At 41.1% G+C, this 27,304-nt stretch overlaps 1 protein-coding gene across 5 annotated transcripts in view; it reads left to right on the top strand.

The window, feature by feature from the left end:
• The window catches only part of CTNND2 (catenin delta 2), a 957,890-nt gene that overhangs the window by 889,933 nt on the left and 40,653 nt on the right, over positions 1–27,304 (top strand). For all 5 annotated transcript variants that reach the window (XM_060634364.3, XM_060634362.3, XM_078444403.2 and 2 more), the window contains 2 exons: positions 18,110–18,320; positions 23,508–23,592. In XM_060634364.3, the coding sequence (XP_060490347.3) occupies positions 18,110–18,320; positions 23,508–23,592 (296 nt within the window). The remainder of the gene's footprint in view (positions 1–18,109; positions 18,321–23,507; positions 23,593–27,304) is intronic.

The raw sequence follows: 27,304 nt of genomic DNA, 5'->3' as shown, positions 1-27,304 counted from the left end.
TTCAGACAAGCTAACAGCCCATACGTGCTTGAAAGCCTACTTGAAATTTCTATCGGCTTGCAAAGAAGGTAGAGGAGACTGCTCTTGGTGGATTACAAGATGTACATAAAAATATGCATTTCTATAATGGGAAGACTCCTCATTGTTTTTGCTTGATGCTTGGTTTAGATTTGCGTGGTTTGGATTGTTTCGGTTTGATTTGATGGTGCTAACAATAATCATTAATAATAACAGAGAAACTGTCGGTAGGCCATTATGTAGGCTCTTGAGTCATCCTTTTAGATCATGCTGAATCAGGCTCAACAGAGTTCCTGGGCCGAGCCTGCAGAACATACTTCGTGTCTCCGTTTTAGAAGGTGACACTGCGAAGAATTCATCCTTACCAAGTGAATGGACCCCCGTCACCAAACCTCACTATAGGGAGAGCAGATGGCCGGGAAAATCAGATTCCTGCCAGGCGACGGCTGCCGTCCCGCTGTGCAACCTGCGAGACGATGCCGGGTGGGTGTCTGTGAGCCCGTCACTCTAGACAAACGTGCCTGACAGCCTCTCTCCCCTGCCTGGGCTCCATGGTGCACGACACAAATAGGCAATTAGGGTTCCCCCAAACTGTGACGGTTTAGATAAGAAAACTCAAACACCAGCCCCTTAGCTTGGCTTTAGGGCAACTGACCTGCCTGAGCATTGTGTCTAATAGTTTCCTACTTTTTTAAACCTTCGTGCAATCCCTTCTGTTTGCCATATCTTTCTCCTTGGCTACAAATGAAATCCCACGACAATAAATTGCCGAAGGAGTATCCAGATTTTTTTTCTTTTCCTAGAATTTGCAGTATTAAATGTCGCTTATTATAAAGATGCCATCAGTTGGGTTCAGATGTAATATTGAGTTCTTTTTGATTGAATGGGATTCACAGAAACAAATTGGTCCGTTTTTGGTTTTCTAGACTCATTATTTGCTTCTATCTTTATATCTAGTGTTTCTAAATTTTTTATCTTCATACCTCCTTCTTTTCCTATTTCTTGTTTTTCTAGTATAGCACACACCCACCAAAGTTTTCAACTCATTTGATGTATAAATCCTTTAAGTTTTAGTTTTACACACACAACATAAGCCTACAATATGAACACTGGAGTTGTGAACGCATCAGAAATGCCAACAATTCCATATGAAACGTTCACTGTGGTTAATTAATAAAAGAAAACAGGGTATATTATATAGCCCAAGATAATTTTACAGTTCATCCGAGAAATGTTTTGCCTACCTAGGGAATTTAGAGAGATAGCTAAAACACAAACCAATTTTTATTAAAATAATTTGTCAATATCTTTGGGTTCTGGTGTTCTTTCTTTTGAAATTGGAATTCTGTGCACTATAAAAATACAAAATAGGCCACATTTGTTTACTCTGAAAAACAAAATCCACAGGCAGAAAGTAAGACATGCTCTGATGTAGACATCAAGTTTTATAAATTAACACTATTAAAAATCAATCTCAAAGTGATGAGAAGTTTTTTGTTGTTTTTTTTTTTTAAAGAAAAAGTTTTAAAAAAATGTTCTTACTTTTGTTAGTAGGGACTGCTCTGAATCTTCTTGTGTCTAGTGAAGGAGATTGTCTCCTAAGCATAAGGGAGGCAGGAATTTTATAAGATTTGGATAAGTTCAGGCCCTGGCATATAATTTAGGGTCCATGATGTGCGTTAGAGGGACAGACTGATTGATGATCCAGACAGCCCCAAGCTGCCTTGAGTTACCTGTCATCTGAGGTTTATTTCAGCTATGAAGGTAGATTACCCATAGCCAGGTTTTATGTAAGCAAAGTCAGGCCCTGAGGAACCCATCACCCAAAGCCAAATAAGATCCATTCGCATCCAAAGCTCAGTTCAGTAATTTAAATTAGAACTAGAATTGCCTAGTGGAAATCAGTACGTGGCTTGGCTGTTCTGTACTAGGAAGGAAAGCAACTTGGGAAAGAAAATTAAGTGAATTTCAATCAGTGAACTTCCTCCGAGAACCTATACTAGGAATTGCTCTTCCATAAGCAGCTCATTGGTCAACAAAGAAAGGGAATCGTAGCCAAAGAATTTATATCCTCCTTCTGTGACATTTATGTCTCTGATTTATGAAGTCTGCTGTGAACCAAGTATGAGGGTAAGGGGTGTATGAAATCAGAACAAGGCTGTCGCATTTAGGAATAAGGTACACTCTGGGAGAGGCACTCCTGTCAGCCCATACTTAGAATACACTGCCGTCCGTTGGCTCTGGCCATGTCTTTTGTATAGTTAGAGCAATTCTTTTAGTTCTGATTTTCTCGACATTGCATCAAGTTGTTATGAAATTAGGATTTCTTTGGTGCTGAAGATCTGTGAGTCCTCGGTGATACGCAGGCATAGTAACAGGAACAGGAACGTGGCTGCCCTCATTCAGCAGGGCCACCCAGGGTGAGTCCCTCAGAATCCCAGTTCTTTGGGACAGGAATGGGTGGCATGCACAACAAGATTTCCTTATTCGGATACAATATTCAGATATCTGGGGAAGTCTAGATTAAACAAAGTTCACCAAGTGGTTTCATTTTGTCTCACTGAAGGACTGACAGGGCCCTTCCTTTGCTCCTATGCATGGCAAATTTCTGAGGGTCAGGCGCAGCATTTCCCACACTTAGGCTACAGAGAAACCTTTTCGAGAACACAGCATCCTAAAGCACTGGTATTCCTGGGATCTCTCATAGAGGAGAGAAAGCAGCGGGGTGGGTGTGAGCCCAGTTCTCAGCCAAGCACTGTTGTTGCGTCTTCTTAACGTTGTGTAGTCAAAGAGCCCGTGTAAATTGTTTATTGATTTATCAGCAAACACGTCATTAGATGTCACCCTGTCCTCAGTGTGTATTATCATTGGGAAGGTCTGTTACACGTGTAAGCTAATGAGACACAGCTCCTACGATGTGACTGTAGAACGACTGATCGGATAGATGAATTACATGGCAGGTGTCACACAGGAGGTGAAATTACACCTGTGATTTTACCTGTGTAGCATGCATGAATAACATCTAGAGCTGATGAGTCTCTACGTTGGGCACCTGAAACTAATGTAGTTTGTGTGTAATCTGTACTCAAAAAACCTTTTTAGAAAGGAAGATTATACCTGTGGAAAGAGCTCAGAGGCAAGAGAGAGGAGGGCTGGTCGGAGAGGGGAGCTTCGAGCTGGGAGATTCACAGAAAGGGACCAAAGCCAAGAGACAGTTAGCTCTGCAACCTTACATACATCATCTAGTCTCTTTGGGCCTCATTTGTCATTGTGAATTGCACCTGCTGTTCTTATGCCCCCACGGAAATGCTAAGTAGAAATTGAAACAATAGATGTGACTTTTCTTGAAAAAGTTAAGCTACTCTATAATGTAATTGATGAGTAGTGGCATATGAAGAAAACCTGTAGCTGATTCACTGTCTTTGTGGCCTTTGTTGAGACTAATTTTTATTTTGGCAGAGGGGTAGATGGATTTGAGAAGGCAATACAAGGGACTGCAGTGTTGTAATTCATCATTATTTACATTAATCATTGTGTTACTGTTATCCCAAAGTGCCAATGTCAGGTCAGAGGACTACCTTCAGGTTCTTTTCCTGAAAACCAACTTAGCTTATGAAAATGCCAATCTCATTGTGTCTCATGCTATTGTCTGCTGAAATTTTCATCCTGGAAGAGTTCTTAGGTCTTTGCTGGATAACAATCTTGACCTAAAAATAAAGAGCCTTCCTAGGTTTCTCCCCTGAGGCTAGAGTCAGTGAGTTTAAGTTTTCACCTTTACCTCCTTTCTGCTAAAATTAGACAATGAATTAGCACAATTTTTTTTGGCTATCATGCTTAATATTTAACCAAATTATTTAAAACCTGTTATAATGTGTCATATCAGTTGCTTGACTCATTTTCAGTATTTCCCAAAAATCATCTTATTTCCAGTTCAAAAGGTGCTTCAGCAAGCTTCCTGCCATTTTTTAATTAATTGCCATTTTTATTTTTAGAGCAATTCTTATACAAATTAAATATGCTTATCTTAGCCACCTCCTTGTCCGTATTTCTACTCATTACCTTACTTCTCAACAAGTATGACAATTTTTCAAAATCTAACACAGTGAAATCCTCTGGATAAGAGCTCAAGGTGCTAAAAGGTACAATTCCTTTTGTCTTCTAAACAGGTGGAAGGGGTTATTTATTTGGCGGTAATAATTCTTGAGAGAACTGTGCACCATCCACTAGAAACCTATACAATTCTGCATTGTTTAATATTATTTCCATTCAGAGGGCTGAGTTCTTGTTTGAATCATTTTCGCAGACCAATTGCTTATCAATCCTGGCATGTGAAATAGGTCCTTATATGTGTTATAAGGCTGCATTTGTTTTCTAAAATCATAGTTTAGAGACAAAAAGCATAAGGAATTTTTGGGTTTCTTCCAGAATTTGTCTCAACTTTTGCCCACAGCAACCACTGATACCTTGGCTCCAGCTTATCCCATTCTACTATGCCTTTCTCTCTCTCTCTCTCTCTCTCTCTGGATAAATCTTTAATCAATTAAAGCACTGGCAGATCCATAAAAGAAGGTTCATTTTTTGGAAAAATCAATGCATCTCATTTAAATATTTATTCGAACCCAGCAGGAGCGAAGGATTAGATGTGGAGATGAATAGGTCTCATTCTGGGAAAAAGGGACTGGCATGATTAGATCAGAGGTCTGGTGTTGCCACAATTATTTTCCAGTCTGTGAAAGGGAAATGTAGAGACAGAAGCATCAAGAGAAAGGAATTTTTACTTATGAAATGTTGCAAGGCATCCAGACTTCATAAGAACCAGCCTTCCACATTTAAAATACAGAAGTACAGGGATGCCTGGGTGGCTCCGTCCGTTGAGCATCTGACTCTTGATTTTGGCTAAGGTCATGATCTCAGGGTTGTGGGATCAAGCCCCACCTCAGGCTTCATGTTGAGCATGGAGCCTGCTTAAGATTCTCTCTCTCTCTCTCTCTCTCTCTCTCTCTCTCTCTCTCTCTCTCTCTCTCTCTCATGCTCTCCCCACCCCCCGACCCCTCTTCTCCACTCTCTCTGTATCTATAAAATAAAAACAGTAAGAATAACAAAATTAAAAAGTACAATCTTACCACGTTTGTAAGCTTATTGGTTGGTCACTTCATGCTGGACAGTGGTGTTCTCACAAGGTAATCATGGCATCTGTCGCAGGTCGGTCCTGTGAATGTCAGAGAGAAAGTTGATCCGGGAAGTCAGCAACTGCTAACAAATGATCCAAAGATTCATTCTGGGGGACTAGGATTAGAAGGACCATTCCGTATTACTTTTTCTTTTTTTGATTTGTTTCCCTGGGTTGATTTTCTGGTTTTGTCTTGTTTTCCTGATTCTCCTCTGTGATAAGCTCGTGATATGCACACGGTCATGACGGAGACGGAACGTGGTACCGGTGCTCCTTCACAGCCCCTCCTGATGCAGAAGTTCCGCTCCTATGATGAAGATGTCAGCTTAGCAGTTTTGTTATTTGTGACCATCCATCACTTCGATGGTTTGCTTTATCTGACCAGTACACAGACGTAGGTATAGCAAGCAGCGTGGATTCATTCACAAAGACTTCTTTGTATGGTTATCAAAGCTAGACCTATATGATAATAAATCTTGAAAGTTAACTTTTGTTTTGTTGGTATATAGCTCCTGGGTTTGTAATTTTGGCCACGTTATTCAGCAGAAATATTGCATTTCCTTTCAGCTCATCTACAGGGACCAGTAACCCAGAACTCTCAGAGTCAACCTCTGCCAGTCTTCACCCTCTCCCCCTGTATCTCTCTGAGCTGTAACTTTTCAGTGCACTGGCCATGCTGCCTGAGGACGGGGCTCCTTGGGTCATACAGCAGTAGCCAAGCCTGGGAGGAGGTTGTAGGCATTAATTCCAAATGAAAAGTGCTTGTCTTTTAATGGGCTTGTCATGCCTAATTATATTATATTTCCCTTAAATGTGACATCTATGGATACAGATTTGATTTTTTCAATTATGCTCTACTAGAAAGGAAGAGAGATTCCAGTTCTTTCCATGAAAAACTAGGGTCAAAGAAAGTAAATAAATTGGTCAAGGCAATTTTTTATATTATTAAACTACTGTTTTAACTTGTGTAGACAAGACCCATCAACATGTCATTATATTTACAGAATTATTAGTAACTCTCCCTGGTAATTTATTATCTGACCTATTTTAAGAAATTTTTAGTATATTTTTCCGAATTCTGAATGATTAATTACAACAAAATCCTATTTGAAGATTGTTTTATCAAGTTTTTAGAAGCATAACCTGTGAAATCAAGCGTTAATAAAGACAGAAGTAGAAATAAGGAAGCTTCTAACATGCCCAATTCAAAGTAGAACATTAACGACAATTAAATTTGTTTCACTTAGTCTAAGTAATTAATCCTTGTTCTCTTGATCTTGGGTTAGTTAGCAGTCTTTCAAAGTGAATGAGTTCCGGAAAGCCTGACTGAATCTCTTAGCGGTCTGAGAGATGTTCATTTGGTTGACGATATCACTTCTGCAGGGGCACCTGTAGCCAAGAGCCTATTTTCTATTTTATCAAGTGTTAAGAGGATGTGTTGGAACCCTTTAATCAGGCTATTTTGATGTTTCTTCCAACTGACCCAATTACAGACCTGTGGCTCCTGCAGGGGTCTTTAGGCAAGCATGAGAGAAAACCACCCATTGATGATAGGGCTGAACGGCTCTGATTACTCATCACGACCAATAATAACAAAATTGAGAAAATTTTAGCTTTATAAGGTGTTAGGGACTAGCATGAAAGTCAGTATACATTGTGGACAGGGAGGGCACTGAAAACCTCCAGGACCTCATCATTTATCCCATAAAGATTACGTTAGGATCTTTGAAACCTAGAAATTGAACCTTTCTTTTAAAAACTTGTTGACATCCCTGTGCCATTCTCTAACACAAAAGGAATCATGCTTTAACCAAAGTGGAAGGTTCATAAGTGCTGAGGCAGAATAATACTACTTGTCGTGATTAAGTGGAGGTCAAGTTTCTCTGATTTTTATTTGCTAGGTCTTTTTGTCTTGGAAGCCTGATGAAAGTACATCTCCCACACTGGTATTAAACCAAATAAAAACCTGCAAAAGCCCAAATATCCCTCATTATTTCCAGCATCTTTATTTTATAAAATCAGGAAGAAAACTCCTTGATATTACCCAGCAACAGTCCGGGAACCCTAAGATGATTTTAGATGTAAAAGACATTGTTTAAAGTTTTATTAATTTGACGATGGGGTGTAGACTTGGGGAAGACAATTTCAAAAAGGGTTCTCAGGGGACAGAAGATACGAGTATAAGTCTTTAGTGTGTAAAGACAAGAAATAACTGCAGCTTGATTCAGAACTTTCCCATGTGAACAAGAATTCAAACGTTTTCAATAGCCAAGAAATGCCATCTTGAATGCTTCACCTCTTTGGTCTGTAAGCCACAGAAGCCAGTTTTATAATACAGATTTTTTTGGCATGTTTTTTTTGGCATGTTTTTTGGCATGTTTTCTCCTCTTTTATAATAAACTGTTTATATAGATACCCTTATAATGTATACAGTGACAGATTTTATGATACATGAGGGCTAGTCATTCCCCAAGGAGAAAGAAAAGGTCCTGGTCACATTATATAAAGAGTTATGGCTATTGACAGAGCATTGTAAAAGGCTAGCACTCACTCTTTGGCAAAGGGGGCAAAGGCTCTTTTCACGTTTACCTACAGACACACAGTCACGTTGAAATCAGCACCTCACTTTCATATCTTCAACCACTGATCAAAAGTAACTTCAGAGTGGAGAGAGGATTCTGGCAAGGTGGCAGAGTAGGAAGCACCAGGAATCTGGCTACCCACATTGGCAGAATCTATCTGATGTATTTTGGAACTCTGGAGTCTAATGAAAGCTGGAAACTTGCAAGGGAAACTTGGAGGGTAAATAGTGATATTAATTTCAGTCAATGTCAGCTCTTAGCACAGTATCAAGTACATATCCCTCACCCCAAACCCCTTGGCAGGCAGCTATGTATGTGTTCCTGAGCAACTTGTGTGCAGCTGGTGGGAACCAGGGTGGGCATTGAGGACTCTGCCCTCCAAGTATAAGGTATCTACAATCTGATCACTGCTGCTTCTGATAATGGAGGTGCTGACACAGAGATGGGAAGCCATTTTTGCACACCTCACAGAGATGGGCAGCCATTTTTGCACACCTCACACATTTTGCAAGCCCCTTCCCCTCTGGCCGAGGTGACTTCCAGGGGATTTCAAGTGTTGGAACCCTCCCTTCCCCTTCAATTCATTTTTCTTCCCTTTTGGGAGCAAGACTTTAAGGACTAGGAGATTCATAAGCAAATGCATATGCAGAGGAAATTAACAGCCCCCCACATTCCTGGAGAAAGGCACAAATTCAGAAAAGACCCGAGAGGACTTTCAGGTTTATACCTCAGGCTGATCCTCTGGATGCCTATAACAATCAAAACAAAAACAAAAACTAAAAAAACAGCAAACTTGGGGAAGGGGAAGAATCTAATTTCCAGGGTTACATAAGGTGTCGTAGACTCTGGGTCTGGAGTTCTGTCTTATCCAGCAAGAGAACAGATGCAGGATTGAAATGTGAGAGAGGCTAATGTCCAGGAGGAGATAAGAGCCCCAAGTCAGGGTCCTTGCTCCATTTTTATTAGGATCAGAAGGCTTACAAGCATGATAGGCGTGCACAAAGGGACAATGAAACTGTGAACACTAATTCATGGGAATGAGGGGAAAAGGGGTTGTTGAAGATATGCAATGTTTGGAGTTTGGGTCAATGCAAAACAAAATCCTGACACCAGGACCGAGGTGCCACCTCTGTTTACCTAAACTGCCTAGGGGAAAAGAAAGACAGGGCATGCTACCTCAGGGTCAACAAGGCACTCTTCTTTTGCTAATTAGCTGCACTTTGGGCAACTTTGCCTTGCTGCAGTCTATAGCCCTGTTTACATGTTTACCTATTTTGGTCCTTCCGTCCTGTGAAAGTAGCTTTCTGCTATTGTACTAAGTTGGGGGACATTTCCACCCTGAATACCTAATCTTGTTTACCTCATTTTGGATGTTTCCATCCTGAGATTTCCTATTCCTATGCCTTTGTCCTATACTGGGGGCCTTTGCCCTGTTTACCTAATCTTGTTTTACCGAATCTTTGATGCATACATCCTGTGGCTTTCTATTTCTTTATGCCTTGTTAACCTCCATCGGTGCAAGCTCAGGGCATTCCTGTGCTTATTCCCCACAATAAGATTCCAGTGTCTACTTGTACACATGTCCACACACACACACACACACACACACACACACACACACAAACCCATAAGGCATATAAAGAAAGTATGGCTCGCTCAAAGGAAAAAAATAAGCCAACAAACCTATCCCTGAAAAAGACCAGATGACAGACCTACTAGACAAAGACTTTAAAGCAACTATGTTAAAGATGCTCAAAGAACTAAAAACTGATGTGGAGAAAGCCAAGCAAATGATGCAGGGATAACATTGAAATATTATTAAAGAGATACAAAATCTAAAAGGAAATTTAAGAAAGGAATTCTGGAGCTGAAAATTACAATAACTGAAATGAAAACTTCACTAGAGGGATTCAGAGGTAGCTCTGAGTAGGCGGAAGAATCCATGAACTTGAAGACAGGACAGCTGAAATCATCAAATCCTAGGGATGGAAAGAAAAAGAAATGAAGAAAAGTGAAAATGTTGCAGAGCAACATACACATTGTGGAAGTCTCAGAAGGAGGAGAGAAAGAGAAAGCATCAGAGAGATTATTTGAAGAAATAATGCCTGAATACTTCTCAAATTTGATGAAAGATGTGAATATAAACATCCAAGAAGCTCAACAAGCTCTAAGTAAGATAAACCAAAGGGACCCATACGGGCACACATAATCGAATTGTCCGAAGACTAGGACAGAGAGTATCTTGAAATTGGCAAAAGAGAAGTGACTCATCACGTTAAAAAAAAAAAAAAAGATCCCCATTAAGATTATAAGCAGATTTCTCATCAGATTCTTTGGAGGTCAGAAGGTAATGGGCTATATTTTCAAAGTGCTGAAAAAAACCTATCAATCAAGAATCCTGTATTTCGAAAGTGAAGAAGAAAGACATTCCCAAGTAAATAAAAGCTGAGGGAGTTTGTCACTAGAACTTTCCTACAAGGAAAGGTAATTCTGAAATTTGGAATAAAGTGACTCAAAGCCATATGAAGAAATACAGATCTTAGTAAAGTTAAATACAGGGGTAATGATAAAAGCTAGTACTATTATAATGACAGTTTGTAACTCCTGTTTTTCATGTTTTCTACATGATTTAAGAGACTGATGCATTAAGAAAAACATTCATTTTTTTATTTTTTAAAACTGTTTTGTAAATATTTATTTATTTCAGAGAGAGGGAGAGAGGGTGCACACAAGCAGGTGAGGGGCAGAGAGAAAGGGAGAGAGACAATCCTAAGCAGGCTCCACACTGTCAGCACAGAGCCTGATGTGGGGCTCAGTTCCACAAACCATGAGATCATGACCTGAGCCGGAATCAAGAGTCAGACACTTAACCAACTGAGCCACCCAGGCACCCCCCCCCCAAAACAATTATTTTATGTTTTTGGACATACAACATACAAAGGTGGAATTTTGTGATGTCCATCACTGAAAAGGGTGGGGGTAGAACTATATATGAGCAAGTTTTTATATGTTATTGAAGTAAGATGGTATAAATTTAGAGTTTTATAATTTCAGGGTATTAAATGTAATCCCCATGGTAACCACAACAAAAATAGTTATAGAATATATACAAAAATAAATAAGGGAATTAAAACATTTCTCTATAAAAATAATCAAATAAACACAAAAGAGACAGTAATGCAGGAAATGAGGGACAAAAAAAGCCATAATCTATATACAAGACAAATAGCAAAGTAACACAAGTAAGGCCTTCCTTATCACTAATTATTTTAAATATAAATTGATTACACTCTTTAGTCAAAAAACAGAATGGCAGAATGGATTTAAAAACATGATCCAACTATAGGCTGTCTATAAGGAGACTCACTTTAGATCCAAATGTTGCGGGTGAGAGAGAGTCTGTGTCATGTGGATGGCGATCTCGATCCTTGGAGTCCCCACAAGATTTACATGGGCGTCTCCACTCAGAATAATGACAGCTAGAAGGAAATTAGCACCAACCAGTTTATTAACATGAAAGTACACTCTCAAGGTGGGAGAGCTGGGCATGAGGTGGAAATGGCCTCTAGGGTGTTTTGGGATTGGGTGTTACTGGGTCTCTCTGGACTGGGAGGAGACCTACAGTGGGGTGGTCTCTAACGGGGACTGTTTCCAGTGATTTGGGAGATTCCTTCCACAGGTTGGGAGGGGGAATTTTTGACCCTACAAGGTTTGTAGAGGAGCTGTCATGGAAGACTTCCTCCATTGGTTGGGGCTGTTAGCACAATGCAAATGCATTATAATGAGTCTAGGGATTACCCTGGGACAGAGGTGGAAGAGGAGAGCATGTGCTCTGCACCTGTTCTGGCTCTTTGGTCTGGCACCCCCAAGGTCTTGGAAGCCACAAGGTCAGGATGTCGTGCCCCAGGACTTCTGCTGTGTAGCTTATTTGTCACCATCCTTGCCTCCAACTCGTGTCTCTGTCATTCCCCTTCAAGGACGTGGGACTCTGCCCCAGGGTGTTCCTCCCACCACTCATGTCTAGCTTCTACCTAACACAAAGACATAAACAGATGGCAAGTGAAACAAGAGTTGTACACCCATGTTCACAGCAGCATTGGTCACTCTAGTTAAAATGAGGGAACAACTCAAGTATCTGTCAACAGATGAATGGAGAAGCAAAATGTGGTATATGCATATATGGAACAGTATTCAGCCTTAAATAGGAAGGGCATGTTGACATATGCTACGATATGGATGAAGCTTAAGGATACCATGCTAAGTGAAATAAGTCAGTCACATAAAGATGTACACTAGGGGCATCTGGGTGGCTCAGTGGGCTAAGCGTCCAGCTTCAGCTCAGGTCATGATCTCATGGTTCGTGAGTTCGAGCCCCACACCAGGCTCTGTGCTGACAGCATGGAGCCTGCTTCAGATCCTCTGTCTCCCTCTCTCTGTGTCTCTGCCTCACTTATGCTCTTGCTATCTCTCTCTCAAAAATATTTTTTAAAAAAGACATATGCTGTATGCTTCCACTTGTATGAGGTACTTAGAGTAGTCAAAATCATAGCAATAGAATGTTAGGGTATTATTGTTTAATGATAGAGAGTTTCAGTTTTGCAAGATGAAAACAGTTCTGGAGATGGACAGTGGTGATAGTTGCCCAATAGAGACTTACTTAATATCACTGAATTGTATACTTAAAAGTGGACAAGATGCTACATTTTATGATATGTGTATTCTGCCACAGTACAAAAAAAAAAAAAAGAAGGAGAAAAATTGGAAAAGAAAAGAGTAAATTTAGAGCATCTTGGCAAAAACTCATAGGGCCAGGCTTAGCAGCCCCAGAAACATAGAAGTCAAAGAGGTGTTAAGGCCTCAGTGGAAGGGGTCATGACGTTCCTGACCCAGCACTGCTCTGCATTCCAGCCGTTGTTAAAATTATCTTTTCTCTAACATTGCTTTGAGAGAGATTTAAGTTTAGAAAGACATGTGAGTCGTCAGAAAGACCAGCTATCCAGCGGACTCTATGAATGATCAAAAGAGATACATAATCAATGTAGGAAGGGACTCCAGTGACTTCTGTGATGTCGGCCACCTTACAGCGGCTAGACCACAAAGCCCTGCTCAATATTGCTGCCACCGACGGGGAACCGAGTAGTGGTGCACAAACCAATACCACAAATAAACGTAATGGAAATAGAAGCAGAATCATAAGCAGACAGACAATCCAGGAGCAGAAGCAGCCAGCAGGAACGGAGCCCTGTGGCGCCGTCACGAAATCTCCACCAGCCCTCGTCTGCACTTGCTCTGCAGAGAGTGCCCTTCTTGGACAGCATAGTTGCTCAGGTCCCCAATTCCTTCTGCGCCTTTGTGGGCCCAACACTCTAAACGGATGACTCCAGAAAGAAGCATTCTAAAGAAATATTTTTATTTTTCAATTTTTTAGAGATTCTGAATTTAGAAAACTAGCTCAACAAATCTTTTTTTTTTAAGAGAGAGGAGAGAGAGAGAAAGAGAGAGCACAAGCAGGAGAAGGAAAGAGAGAGAGAGAGAATATGAATCTCAAGTAGGCTCCATGCTGTCTGCGCAGAACCTGACTCAGGGCTCCATCTCACAAACTGTGAGATCATGACCTGGGCCAAAATCGGGAGTGGGATGCTTAACTGACTGAGCCACACAGGCACCCCACAACAGATCTTAAACACTTAAGTGTTTAAAGGGAACACACAGAGACACAGGTAGGCACACAGGTGCATGGAGGAAAGGGTATCAAAGTTACAAAGGTTACAGTTAGTCTGTCACTGATGGAAACTCGGGGTATTTCTTACACACTCATAATATCTCCGCTGGTCATTTCATACCAGAATTGCACACCAGAAGTAATGTTATTTTCACCAGAGACTAGGTGACTTAGAAGAAATGACCCAAGTATGCGTCTCTACCAGGAACTTGAGCAAAACGGAGCAATCTGTTCATTGGCAGTGGTGGTGGTGGTGGCGGAGTTGTGTTTTGTTTTGTTTCAACCTGAGGGAGCAGCGTGCTTTTCTTTTCTTTTTCTCACATGCGATTCTACGACAGTGGCTACTGGGGAGCACAGTTCTTGCAAATGGAGGCAGGCCAAGGCACCCACTTTGCTTTCACAAATCTGGGCGTCTTTGGAACCTGATGACCAGTGGGGTCTCCCTGATAGAACCTTGCTGTGTTGTTCTCCCGTATCACATATCAGGTTAAATAATTCTGCATGTTTTTGTTTGTGCGAAGAAAGTACGATAGACTCTAACTTGTCCACTATTATTAAAAGTTTTAAATTCACTTGGTTTTCACGACCCACCTCGTTGTTCCAGCGAGAGACTTCTGAACCCTTTTTCCTCCACTTCTCCACCACCACCAGTGTTTCACGTGTCAGTTTCATCCTGGGATTCTCCATGATGGCTGGCTGCTGTCCTGTCCCTGACCCACAGCCACCTTTTTGTGGTCACAAGTCCTTGTTTTTGTTCCAAAATATTACAGTTGCCTGTTAATTGAATCATTCTATGAATGAATCATTCTGTGACTTTCAGTCTGGGCCGTCCCATTCACTTATTTTTAAACCAATCAAATCCAGAGAAAGGGGGAGTGGCTCCCTCTGCAGTGGTTGCTGATGCCACTGGCCTTTCCGTGGCCTCAGCGATTCATTCTAAGACGGAGGCTCCCGTGCCTCCTGCCAGACTCAATGCCAAGGTGACACCTGTCTGCTTATGATCTCCTTTGCACCCACATGCATCCCAATGCACCACAAGGGCGCCGCTGGGCTCCAGGTGTCCTTGACATTCCAGACCCATGAAGAACCTCCAGTATTCCTCCTCCAGGTTCCTAAGGAGATGCCATCCATCTGGGCATCCAGCCACGCTCCTCCTTAGCCTGTGAAGAACCTTCCCTCTGTCCAGCTCTGTCTCTGAAACCAAACTGAGACAAAAAAACCGACCTGATCCCCTTCATGGTGTTAGACTGAAAAACTTGCAGTTTGGCTCACCTGCCTCACAACTTTTTCTCATTGCCTCTGTGGCACAAAAATTAGTTCCTAAAGAAGGTTAACTCCTTTTTTCCTAATGTTTATTGATTTAGAGAGAGGGAGTGAGAGTGCAGGCAGGGGAGGGGCAGAGAGAGAGGGAAAGAGAGAATCTCAAGAACTCCTTTTTTTCTAATGTTTGTTTGTTTGTTTGTTTGTTTAGCACAAACTGGGGGGGGGGGCAGAAAGCGAGGGAGAAAGAGAATCGCAAACTGACTCCATGCTGTCAGCTCAGATCCTACTGATGCAGGGCTCCATCTCATGAACCTGAGTCAAAATCAAGAGTCGGATGCGTAACCAACTGAGCCACCCAGGCACCTGAGGATTAACTCCTTTTACCTCCAAAGAAACCTCAGACCTCAGAGACCCAAAAGCTTGACTGGGGGGCACAAGAGGGAGTACCTCTTATTTATTGGTAGCAGCAAAGGCTTCTTAGCTCTTTCTAATGTTTAGAAACTTAGGGAACAAAAAAAATATATGACATTGAATAATTATAGGCAAAAGCCACCTTGTGCTGTAATGCTCAGAATTTCAGCAGAAGTTCAGAGAAACAGAGTTTTATTGTCAAGAGAAAGACTACATGTTTCTCCAAACTTCAGTCTTTCTATTCTGAAACCTTCCTTCTTGCGGTACCAGAATTCTCTTTGTAAGATATCAACTTGGTCTTGGAGCTCCCCTAACCTATAGAACAAAATCTGAATGCTGACTTGCCATGTCAGTCCCTCCATGGTAACCCCAGTGCAGTCTCCCTTCCCTGGACTTCTGTTATTAGCCTGCCACACAAGGTCACTTATGGCTGTAATTATTCTATGCTCCTGTTTTCTCTTTTCCCCACCCAATTAGCCTCCAAGTTTCTGAACACACGCACATGCACACACACACATACACACAGCTATTCTTGCTACGCAAATTTCACATGATGATAGGATTCAAGTTCTAGTATGAGAAGACATCTTTTCTCAGAAGCATAATCGAAGGCTAAAACAATTGTATGCCCTTTAGAGGATTAACAAACTTTGTCCAGAGGTTTTCCCCTCTATGGAATGATTTTACTTGATTTGTTTCTTCACTTGGATGGTCAAAAATTTAGACGAAAATGTATCCCTCCACATAGACTAATAAATAGATATATGAAAAATCTCCAATTGTCCAGTGAAATGTCAGTGAACTGTATTGGAAATATTAGAAATAAAATCATTCCAATGGGTTTCCTTGACAGGTGGTGGTAGGTAATATATGGCGGTGACTCCTATCATTCTCCATGGAATGGAAAACAGTGTTTATACAGCGTCGCGGGGCAAGCGGGGAAGGCTGCTCTGGGAGGAAGCAGTTGCCTGTGTCACCTGAATGTTATGGGGACACCTTGTATTTCATTCACGGCTCTTGGATTTGGAAAGCATGCAAAATGAAACACACCTTCAAATTTATCTGAGATAACTTTTTAACTGACAGTGACAACAAAAACTGGAAAATGCTGCAGCCGAATCTTCTCTCTCTTTTCATTTTTGCTTTCAACCTCAGTGATGTTCAAGGTCACAGTCTTCCATACTCCGTCAGGAGCGTGAATGCCCCTGTATGCCCAGTGATTGAAATAGCTTTCTGTTCCCTTCCTCTATCACTTCCCTGAGGAAGAAAAATTTTAATCCATCCCCCCATTCATCATCTTCTCACATCTGTGGAACTCAGATTTGCCTTACGATATAATCTCTGGGGGTTAATGACCTGATGAAGCCCCGGCATGCTGAGCTCAGCAAAAGGAAGATCTTAGCCAGAGCCGAGTGTGATTTAATGATAAATACATACAGCAAGTTGCTCAGAGAACTGCCCATGCACAAAGGATCTTCCCCTAACTATTTTAGATATTGTCTTTAGAAAATAAATATGCTACGCTTGGGGGTTTTCAGGCAAACCATTTTTGTCAGATACTTCTCAGCTACCATCAAGTGAATGAAGACATTTTCCTATTTCAGTAATTTAGACATCAGCATTTTTTTTGGCCCAGGCTAAAATAAGCCACCTAAACATAGGATAAGAGCAGATACCAAAATGACGTGGGCCTATGTTTTATTTATTAATGCCTGGAATGGAGATGTCATTGCCTTCTCCCATGAGTTCCCTTTCCTTACCCCAGGCACCTCGCACTGGAGGATTAAACAGCAGAAGAGGCTATCCTTTAGGGACATGTATGGAGGAAAAGTATTTCAAATGGCTTTCAGGAGCTAGCTAAATATGTCTAATTGGGGGATAGGAGACAAGGAAGGGATTTTAATTTGGACACGTGCCAATTCCATCTGAAAAATTTAAGAACAGCCAACTTTGCTACAGGCACTCATTTACTTAGTTCCAGAAGTAAATTAATGGAACAGAATTGGAAGCTGCAGGTGGGATGAATTAATGTCTTGCAGGGTTATTGGAATGCCTAAAATGCTTTGTAAACTAAAAGTACTCCATAAAGATGTCATTATAAGTACCTCTATCATTGAGAGCAGCAAGATTAATAATGATGAAGCAAATTAAGGAAGCAAAGTTGGATTTTATTTTCTTTGTTTTTCACACAAAGGGGAATGTGTCAAATTAGTAAGTGTTATATGGTAGAACCAGACAATAAATCCCATCAGAGAGACAGGTGGATCATTGGGTTACCAGAGTTCCAAGGACACCTAGTTATACATCATTTGTAAAGCCTCTCTCCCTTGCTTTGAGTGTTTCTCTTTGTTTTATAAGGGCCAGAACTCGGAAGTTACGTATATGATCATGCTGTCCATATGTTTGTGGTTTGACTCTGACTTGTTAAATAGTTCAGGCCCCAACGTAGTTCCCATCAAGGTATTTTTGATGTGATGTTCGAATACCATATGTTTTCTTGACTTCAAGAACCACTGACAGCTCACATCTACAGAGTCCCACATCCTCAGTACTCCTCGTGTTTTACATACTTTACACACTTTTACTCATTTAATCTTTGCAACAGTGTTGTGAGATAGGTACCGTTAGTGTTCCTGCTGTACAGGTTTAAAAAGCCTAGGTTTACAGTCATGGACTAACTTGCCCAGAAATTCTATCCCACATCCATCAGAAAGTCCATGCACTCACCATGAGGGAAAAACTGTTCTCTGTATGGGTTCAGTGGCCCATGCCCAACAGAGCAGTGACCCAACAGAGAATTTTCAGTGATGAGAAACAGACAATAATGCATTAACGTGGCCTCTTGTGTTCTCGGTTTTTCTCCCCTGTTCCTACCATCGCCTCTCCCCTCGTCTTCCATTCTGGCCTCATTTCAATTCTTCCCTTGACTTTTTTCTCCCAAAGGCAAATATGCCATGCGAGACCTCGTCCACAGGCTTCCAGGTGGGAACAACAGCAACAACACAGCGAGCAAGGCCATGTCAGATGACACGGTGACAGCCGTCTGCTGCACCCTGCACGAAGTGATCACCAAGAACATGGAGAACGCCAAGGCCTTACGGGATGCGGGCGGCATCGAGAAGTTGGTTGGCATCTCCAAAAGCAAAGGAGATAAGTAAGTCGGACGGTGACTTCATATCACTGTGGAATGGGTATTGGTAGAATTGGTTCTAAGTGTATGCGGCATCCATTGGTTACGGGTAACACTGTTGAATGTCATTGGATATTCAAGAGGAGGCAAAGAGCAAATGGTTTCCAGGCTTCCCACCCGTGGTGAAAGCTGATTTTAGCTGGTAGTCTTGGTGACTGCCGTGATACTGGAGAGATACATTTGACAATCCAGCATGCATACACTAGAAAAGACAACCCGCGTAACCTGAGTATGTGAAAGTGTTTTGTGGTTGCTGTTCCTTTGTGGTTGCAGGCCCGGGTGTTCATGATGGATCCACACCCTTGTGCCCTTTCCCTCGTCGGCTGTACGGAGCAAGCCATGCAAGGAGGGTGAGGGAGCACACAGTGGGGAGCCCAAGAACTCATTGCTGACCTGCCATCCTTCCATGCTAGCCACGCGTTTGAGGCAAATAGTTTAATTTAACAAGTCACTATGCCTGTCCTTTCCAGTCTAAAACTGAGGAAGGGGCTGCCCTAGTATCCAAGACGTGATAATCAAGTCTTAAAGCATGAATAGAATTTTGCAGAGGGGATGGTGGTAAGGAAGGACTTCTACACTAGTGGAATAAAGAAAGATAAGGCTCTGTGTCTGACCAGCCGCACTTCCAGGAAATGGAAATGTCCCCCATTTGATTTAAGAATCAATGGTATCTTGCTGCATGCAACCAAAACATATCTTCAGAAGCCAGGGTGTCAGTCTATCAGCAAGCTGTCAATGTTACAGAAACATTCACAAACCTTAATTAAATTTTGCCTCCTAGAAATCCCTCGATGTAATCAATGAGATTAAGAGGGTAAACCTTTTGTTACCCAAGGTCTACTTCTTGACTTTCCACTCCCTGCCTCCCCCCATTTCTTCACAACTAAACGCTAAATAATTTTTCTTCCATTATTAAGGGCTGTAAAGAATGTACTTTGAGACTATTTGGAAATTCTCTCTCATTATTTCATTTGATTCAGGATATTACCATTGTATAATAAAAGAAGTCTCTGGTTTCTGGTTAAGACCTTCAAATAGGTTCAATCAACAACTTAGGATTCGAATACTTTTTTATATCAAGTAGAGAAGCCCCACTGGACTCATGCAGTAATGGTGTCATATAGATAGTTGGCTTGAATTGTATGTTATTATGTTGTACTTAAAATAGATTGCTATTCTACATAAACACGAAACCACATGGTTTTCTTCTTCATAGAGCTTCTGTAGAACTTTGGAATCTCTAAGTGAAATGCTTACCCCTTTTGAACATTAAGAGCTTAATATGTCAGTGCTTTTTTAAGCAAACACACACACACACACGCGCGCACACACACACACACACACACACACACACACACACACACAATAAAACCATAGTCCACAAAACATTCTGACCTATTTGTGCATATTCATGAGATGTTCAAAGATTTTTTTTTTCTCTGAAATGTAAGAATAGAGAGTTTGAGGGTGGTCTGGCGTGTGTTAATTTCTTCCAATTGTGTGAACATCCTTACTGTAGCATACATCACTAAATGGGCCTTAAAGAGAAGAGGTGTTTTTATCAGTCCTATGGTCAAAGAAAATTACTTGGTGAAACTAACTTAAAAATCATTTCAGGAAACCATCCATGAAAGAGTGTGTATCCACAATGCCAATCCAGAAAATGGTCCTGATAGGTCTTGTCCAATCTTGATTATTGTTAATGGGAAGTTTCTTTCACTATAGATGATCTCATAACCGTCCTTTGAGTTGACTGAAAATTTCTTTTAAGAAAGTCATGTGTTTCATTTCATTAGCCCTTGCCCTTTTTTTCCAAAGTTAATAGTCGAGATTTACACACGAGTTGAATAAGCAGCACTGAACTGGGTTGAGTCAGGCATCTTCCCTACTTTCCTGCTTATCTCAGCGGTCCTTCCATGTGATTTACCTCTTTTTTATATAATGACTAATTTGGGGATCAAAACAAGGTTTTTATAACTGCAGATAGCCTCATCTCCCACCTACACTTGAATTTGGTTACTGCTTTTCACCGCCCTTAAAAGGAATCCAGAAGAACTGTTCTGAATCTTAACACTAAACTCACCACTTATCACTCGATTCTGTTATGACATTAGGCGCTGCGATTCCCAAGGCCTTCGACAAGTTTTAACAAAATAGAAATTCTTTATTGAAAGGAGAGTTTTTAAAATTGGGGATTAATCATTGAAAAATGGAGGGAGAGCAGTTTGCTCTGGTTAATTTGTACAGATCTGCCCTCCCTAAAATGTCCTTAAAAATTATTAACAGAAATCAGTTTAATTCAAATCTGATTTGTAAATTCCAGATAGCATAAGGCACAGGTGGAAAAACATGCCTCTCTACGACTCTCCATTTTTATGTATTTATGTGTTTTATTTCTAAATATACAGAAATTTAAATATGCCATGCCATTAATGAGTCGGACTGGTGAGTTGCCAGTCATAGTCTGTTTGAACTGTACAACTCATTGTTTTTGCTAATACAACCACCAACACTGGAGTTCTGGGGTCCTGCGGCTTTGAGTAGCTGTGCTCAACACCCACGATGAATTGCACCAACGGACATCCTCAGTCACCCCTCATTTGACAATGTTGGTGAAGATCAGGTGTGGTATAATCATCAATGACTCTTATAGGAACCTTATACTTACTATTTTCAAGTCTGGATAACTTAAATTATTCTTTTCACGTCATTTTAAACACCCATTATGGACATCCTGTCACATCTATCTCTTTCAAAAGTACATTTGGGGTTTTTTTTCTAAATTTAACAATTATATAGGAAATAGGGTTGACTGTGTCACTGCATTTTGTCATGAGACAGAAAAGCCATTAACAGTCTCAACCGTTACTTGTCAGTAAGGAACTGTGTATTGCAGCTTAGGTTATAATCACTTGTCACATTAGAAACACTCAATTGTTCAGTCCTTCAATCAATAGTTATAGTCTTTCAAGTAGAAGTTGCTATGGTATCAGTCTAGTGATGGGTCAAAATTAAAGTATAAAAAAAAAAAAAAGCAATATGTCTTTGACCTTTGCATGTTATGACCCTGTGATGTGTTGGCATTTTAATTGAAAGGTTAAAACCTGCTATTCATTACACATTTGTAGTCTTTTTCTATTTTGTACCCAAACAAGAAGGAGAAACAAAAAAATTACACTGTTTCTGAAGAATTTTTGCATGCTGTGTCTCGACCAGCTTACCACTATCTGAATATTAATGCATGTTCCTCAAGAGTTGCTTAACAGTTGTCGTGGACAAATATCTAGCTAACAATGATAAAATACAGCAACACATAACATTTAACCTTTGATCTGCATTGATTATATAAGGTTAACACACACCTGTACCTGTATCCATGAAAAGCTCTAAATTCTCTGTCTTTAAATCAAAGGAACCTAATATTAAATGTAGCGCATGATACTAACAAAAATTCTGAAATCATTTAGCAACCATGCATTTAGTAAAGGAAAATATGTGTTACGTATATACGTTTCATCTTTCATAGTGAAAAAAATTGAATTTATGAGAACTCTACTTTTTTTTCTTTTGAAAACGCATGATATAACTAGTGTTTTCAAACACAGCCAAAATTGTATTTCATCTCAGCGATAAAAATAGTAAGCATGACTGTTACTGTCACCAGTAAGCAAGTGGATGAAGGAACCTTCAACTTACTTGGTCTAAATCGCAAACTTGAAGACCCAGGAAAATAGCAGACATTTAATTGACCATGTATTAACATCCCATAATTCCATCACAAAATGCATGTCCTCACAACCTCCACTTACTCTGGCTCTCCTAGCCAACCTCAACCTCATCCCATCTAACCATCTGCTCACTTTCTATTTATTTCAAAAGCCATTTTATTTCAAAGGCATTTTTGGTCCCAACTCAGATTTTCTCTTCTGGGAATCTTTGGGCCACTGCCCCACTGGTCAGCTTCAGGTGGGTTCACCTTGGAGTCCTCATGAATGGTTATGTCCTGCCCGACTCCAGGAGTCACCATACACATAGACCAGGGGTCAGCAATCTACAGGCCAGGGGCCACATCCCACCTGCTTTTGCACTGCCTGCTTTTATAAATAACATTTTATTGGAACGCAGCCACATCCACTCGCTGATGTATTATTTATGACTCCTCTAGCGGTACAGTCACAGGGCTCAGTAGCTGTGATCGAGACCATATGGCCCTCCCAGTGGCGTATATTTATTATCTGACCCTTTACAGAAAAATGCGCCAGCCCCTGAGACAGGCCGCAGTGGCACTAACAGCCACTAGAGGGTGCAGCTGTTTATGGAATTGGCCATTAGAATAAAGAATCTACAGGTAATTAATTAATAGCTTCCGCCACCACCAGCCAAAATAACTTCCAAGAATGTGATCACATTAAAGCAACACAGATTTATTGACCTCGTGTCTGTTTGGAGAGTTGGCACCGACCCAAAGTCGAAATATTTAGCTGTTGTGTGTTTCATAACGATTTTAAAGCCATGACTCAAAAAAAAAAATGGTCCACAGGATGGAACTTTAATTGTACACAGGGCTTTACTTCTAGATACTTATGCCTTCCTGTATATACATGTGAGAGAGCACGCACACACATCTTCCTTCGCTTCCGGTGTCTTGTGCGTGGTACCATCGGCAAATGGAGAGCAGCTCCCTGTAATCACGTAGGCATGCGGAACCAACACTATACATGCTCTCAAGCTTCAGCTGAGAAAATGAAATATTTTTTTTCTTCTTGCTGCTACACAGATATTACACAACACTGCCATTAAAACTCCCAAATCTGGCCCTTCCCGATCGGTGTGTTTCTCTTCTTTCTTTTCCACTTTATAGTCAAACACTAAATTTGCATTCGGACTCAAGGCTCTGCTCTTCCTTTTGCATTTTGAAAATTCTTTGCCAAACTGACTGTGTTCCTATCTCTTGCCCTCATGGGTGTGCCGATGAGAGGAAGGTTGGAGACTGGTGGACCATCCCTTGCACTCCCAGGGGTGGGAGGGAAAGAGCCGGGAAGCCATACGGATGTGGTTTTTTTTCTGTAAACGCTGGATCCTGATGAGTCAGTGTCAGTCTGAAACCCAGCTTCCCCACTTTTACCATCTTACGTGTCTTCTCTCTATCAGACACTCTCCAAAAGTGGTCAAGGCCGCATCTCAGGTCCTAAACAGCATGTGGCAGTACCGAGATCTGAGGAGTCTCTACAAAAAGGTAAGATTTGCTTGACCTTCTTGGTCCCTGGTTCACACAGACCCTGAGCCCAAAGACAAAATATCTGGTCACAACCACGTACATTATACATATGGAAAGTGCTTGTCCAACAGTCCGAGTGACGGAAACGCAACTAAAAAGCAGGACAGTCAATGAGGAAGCAGGAGAGAAGGGTCAGCAAGTGTCCCCGAATATACACTAAGATCCAAGAACCTTCTGGATTAGACAGACCCATATGCATAGGGTCTTACCCTAGATTGTCTCACGGAAATGAAAGTAACTTTGTTTTCCCGAGCTTCCATATTGTACAATAGACTAAAAATTAAAGAACTGAACGATTTTGCCAAAAAAAAAAAAAAAAGAAAAAAGAAAAAACAGGCATCAACAAAAATGGTGGAGAGAAGACAGAAAAAAAAAATGTAAAAAGCAATTCAGGAAGCCAAGAAGTGTCACAGCCCAAGAGCAACGAGGAGAAAACCCTACAGCCTGCCCTGTGTGCCTCACCCATCCCTGAGTTACCGCCCAGCAGGAAAGGCCTGATGTTCCTAATGATGGGTGCACATCAGGAGGCAGAGGCTAGGCATTTGTCCTACACACTCTCAGGAGGCAGGAGGGAGTTTGTATCATACATGTTGCAAGGGTGTTCATCCCCAAAATGGTTTCAAGTGTAAAATCATAAGGGGAAAATGTCACATCAAGAAATTTTGCTCTCTACCTCATTTCCAAGTGATGGTAAATAAAGGGTGTATAACTTTTCCTTTTAGGGTTAGAAGGAGAGAATTTTTTAACAACATGTCTCAGAAGTTGTTTCTGTTGTTCTTGGACCAGCAAATGTGGATAGCTTAAAGGATTGATGATCCCATGATAGATTTGAGTGGATGGACCGGGGAAGAGACCATCGTTAATCCGCAGGGAGAATAGTGTAGGCATTGATCTCCGTAGGGATTCAGAAAGCTTAAACAAGACTGGGGTGGGGGGCCTGGGCTTCCTCAACAACTGCTGAGAGTACCTCCTTACACCCTCTGGCCACCGGCATGAGAAGAAGGAGGAGCCAACGTCACTGCTGCCTTCATCCCCTAGCCTGCCATTCTTGGGTTGGGAATGTGGGGCTGCGGCAAGAGGTCACATCACAGAGAGCAAGACCTATCTTGCCAGAGGGAAATTTTTCTAAGCCAGTGGGAAAAGAGTAAATATTTAATAACTGGTTCTACTAAGTTGGAGCCTGTGTGTAGACTTACCCCAAGGTCTTTCTATCTATCTCCCTTATGCTCTCATTACTTTGCACTTCGAGTTTACAAAGTTTAGCCTATATATTTCTCTTTCAAGATTTTCCTATTTGCTAAGAGCAAGTGTGTTTAAGTTGAAACCGAGATGGCAAAACGCAGTGTTAGGGGAGTGTTGTAGATTAATTATATTCTTTTCTAAATATTTGGCACGTTAGCGTAAGCCCTTCTCTCAAATGTTTTGGGTTACGTTTTGTTTCGCTTGAAATTCACATCCCAGAATCCCTACTTCGTTCCTTCCTGGACTCCTCCAGGAGCCAAATGAATTCTCTCCCAGGGCAGGATCCTTCAGCTGAACAGGCAGCTTGGCATGAAGAACACGCTATCAATTAGAAGGGAGCTGGTCGTTCTGAATCGGTGGCTCCGGAAGCTCGATGAAATATGACTGCCTCAAATAAACTCCACTTTCCCTTGGATCCTGAACATTTGTTTGCTGAAATACACCTTCCCCTACTTATGTGCATCGAAGGGGAACTGCTTTTAGAGACTCTACAAGTTATTTGTTGAATACTAGTATAAGTTTGCCATCATAGTTTCTTTCTGTGTCAGTAGTACAGTCCAGAAAGTGTAATTGTCTTTTAATTTTCATGAAGGAGAAAAATGTGTTGACAGGAATTTAATGGAGCTAAAAATCAAGAGCTAAAGATGATTCAAAATGTGTTTCGTGTGAGGACATTCAAGGAGGATGAGCTGGGGAAACGGATGCCAATGTTTTCAGTTGACCCGTGGTGATGTTTTCAGTTGACCCGTGATTTAAAAAGGTGGAGAAAGAGCCGTTCTTAATAATTTCCAAATTAGGCGGTTGTGAAATGAAATGAGGACCTTTATGCTCAATATCATCATAGCAAAGCTCACCGTTCACAAAAGCTTTTCTTTTTGAAAACTCCTTTGGTGAGATGACCAGATTCATTCATGCTTGTGAATTGTTTTTAATCAGTGGGGAAATAGATTTCCTTTTTGTTCTTCCTTGACAATTTGCATATCATTGAAAAAATGTCTGATCCGTATCTTTTAATTCTCCACGCTTCAAATCTGTTTATTAAACATCTATCGTAGGCTTAAAGGAAGAAGAGTTCCAGAGAAAAAATAAGACATGGGAAGTAGCTAATGTGGGTAAAAATGAAATATGGAATGGGGCACCTGGGTGGCTCAATCGGTTGAGCGTCCGACTTCGGCTCAGGTCATGATCTCACAGTTTGTGGGTTCGAGCCCCACATCGGGCTCTGTGCTGATGGCTCAGAGCCTGGAGCCTGCTTCGGATTCTGTGTCTCCCTCTCTCTCTGCCCCTCCCCCGCTCATGCTCTATCTCTGTCTCTCAAAAGTAAATAAACATTAAAAAAAATTTAATGAAATATGGAATACTTACTAGTAACTTCAATAGTTTCAGAGATATGTACTACAAATTTACTGGATGAACTAGGGCTAAGAAAAGTACAGAGCAAAATCTTGAAGAATTCATGGAGTTTGCATAAATTAGGAGGTAAGACGTAGAGGCATTATGCGTAAGAGGAAAACATGAGTAGAAAGAGAGAAACGGAAATGGAAATGGCATATCTATCAGACAGAATTAAAGGTCCATCTATCACTGGCTAATTTCCTCCCAGGGCTCAGACACAGAGGCCAGGGTCTCATTGCATTAGCTCAATGACTTTATTTTACATAGAGAGACACATTTAATACATCAGAATATTCTTGTGGCTGGGTGTCTTGACCAATACAAAATTATGTTTGGTCCCTGACACATTGTGAGCCAAAACATATTTGTATTATCTGAACCTTCAACTTTAGTGAGGCCTGGACTTTTTTTCCCTAAAGGAACATCAACAATTGCAGAAGAATTTTATCACGTGCCTCATACACCATCTTTTTTCTTTTCTTTTTTTTTTTTTTTTAACCAGTCCTTAAGTTTGGATAACCACAAACAGAACTTTAAAACTTCTTTATCCACTGTATCATCACAGAGGCTGTTTGGTATTGGAAAAGAAAATGAACCCTTGATATAGGCATGAAGGACAAACTGGAGGTCAATGATTCTGGACTTCTTCAAACCTCGGTACTTTAGGAAATTGAGGTCACTGACATAATGGGGTGCTTATGTTTGACCCTGGTAAGGACCATCGGGACAGCTGGTTTTAGAAGAAAGGAGAGAAAATTGGGGTGGTGGGGAGACATAGAGTTATACAATTACAGAAATCATTGTTTACAGACCCTTATATAATGCCTTAATGGTCTGTACGGCATCTCCCAGACCTAGTTATACCGGTTGGGATGCAGGCTATGCTGTTCTAACAGAAAGACTTTAAAGTGTTCAGAAGCTCACCTGAACAGGTATCTACTTCCCACTCATGGAACCGTAGGCAGGTGGCCCAGGGCCAGCAGGTGATTCCAGGAGCCATCTTGTTGCTGTACTTTGCCTTGTTGTCCTTGCC

Source organism: Panthera onca, chromosome A1, assembly GCF_046562875.1.
Source record: "Panthera onca isolate mPanOnc1 chromosome A1, mPanOnc1 haplotype 2, whole genome shotgun sequence".
NCBI lineage: Eukaryota > Metazoa > Chordata > Mammalia > Carnivora > Felidae > Panthera > Panthera onca.
This window is presented reverse-complemented; position numbering and strand designations above follow the sequence as displayed.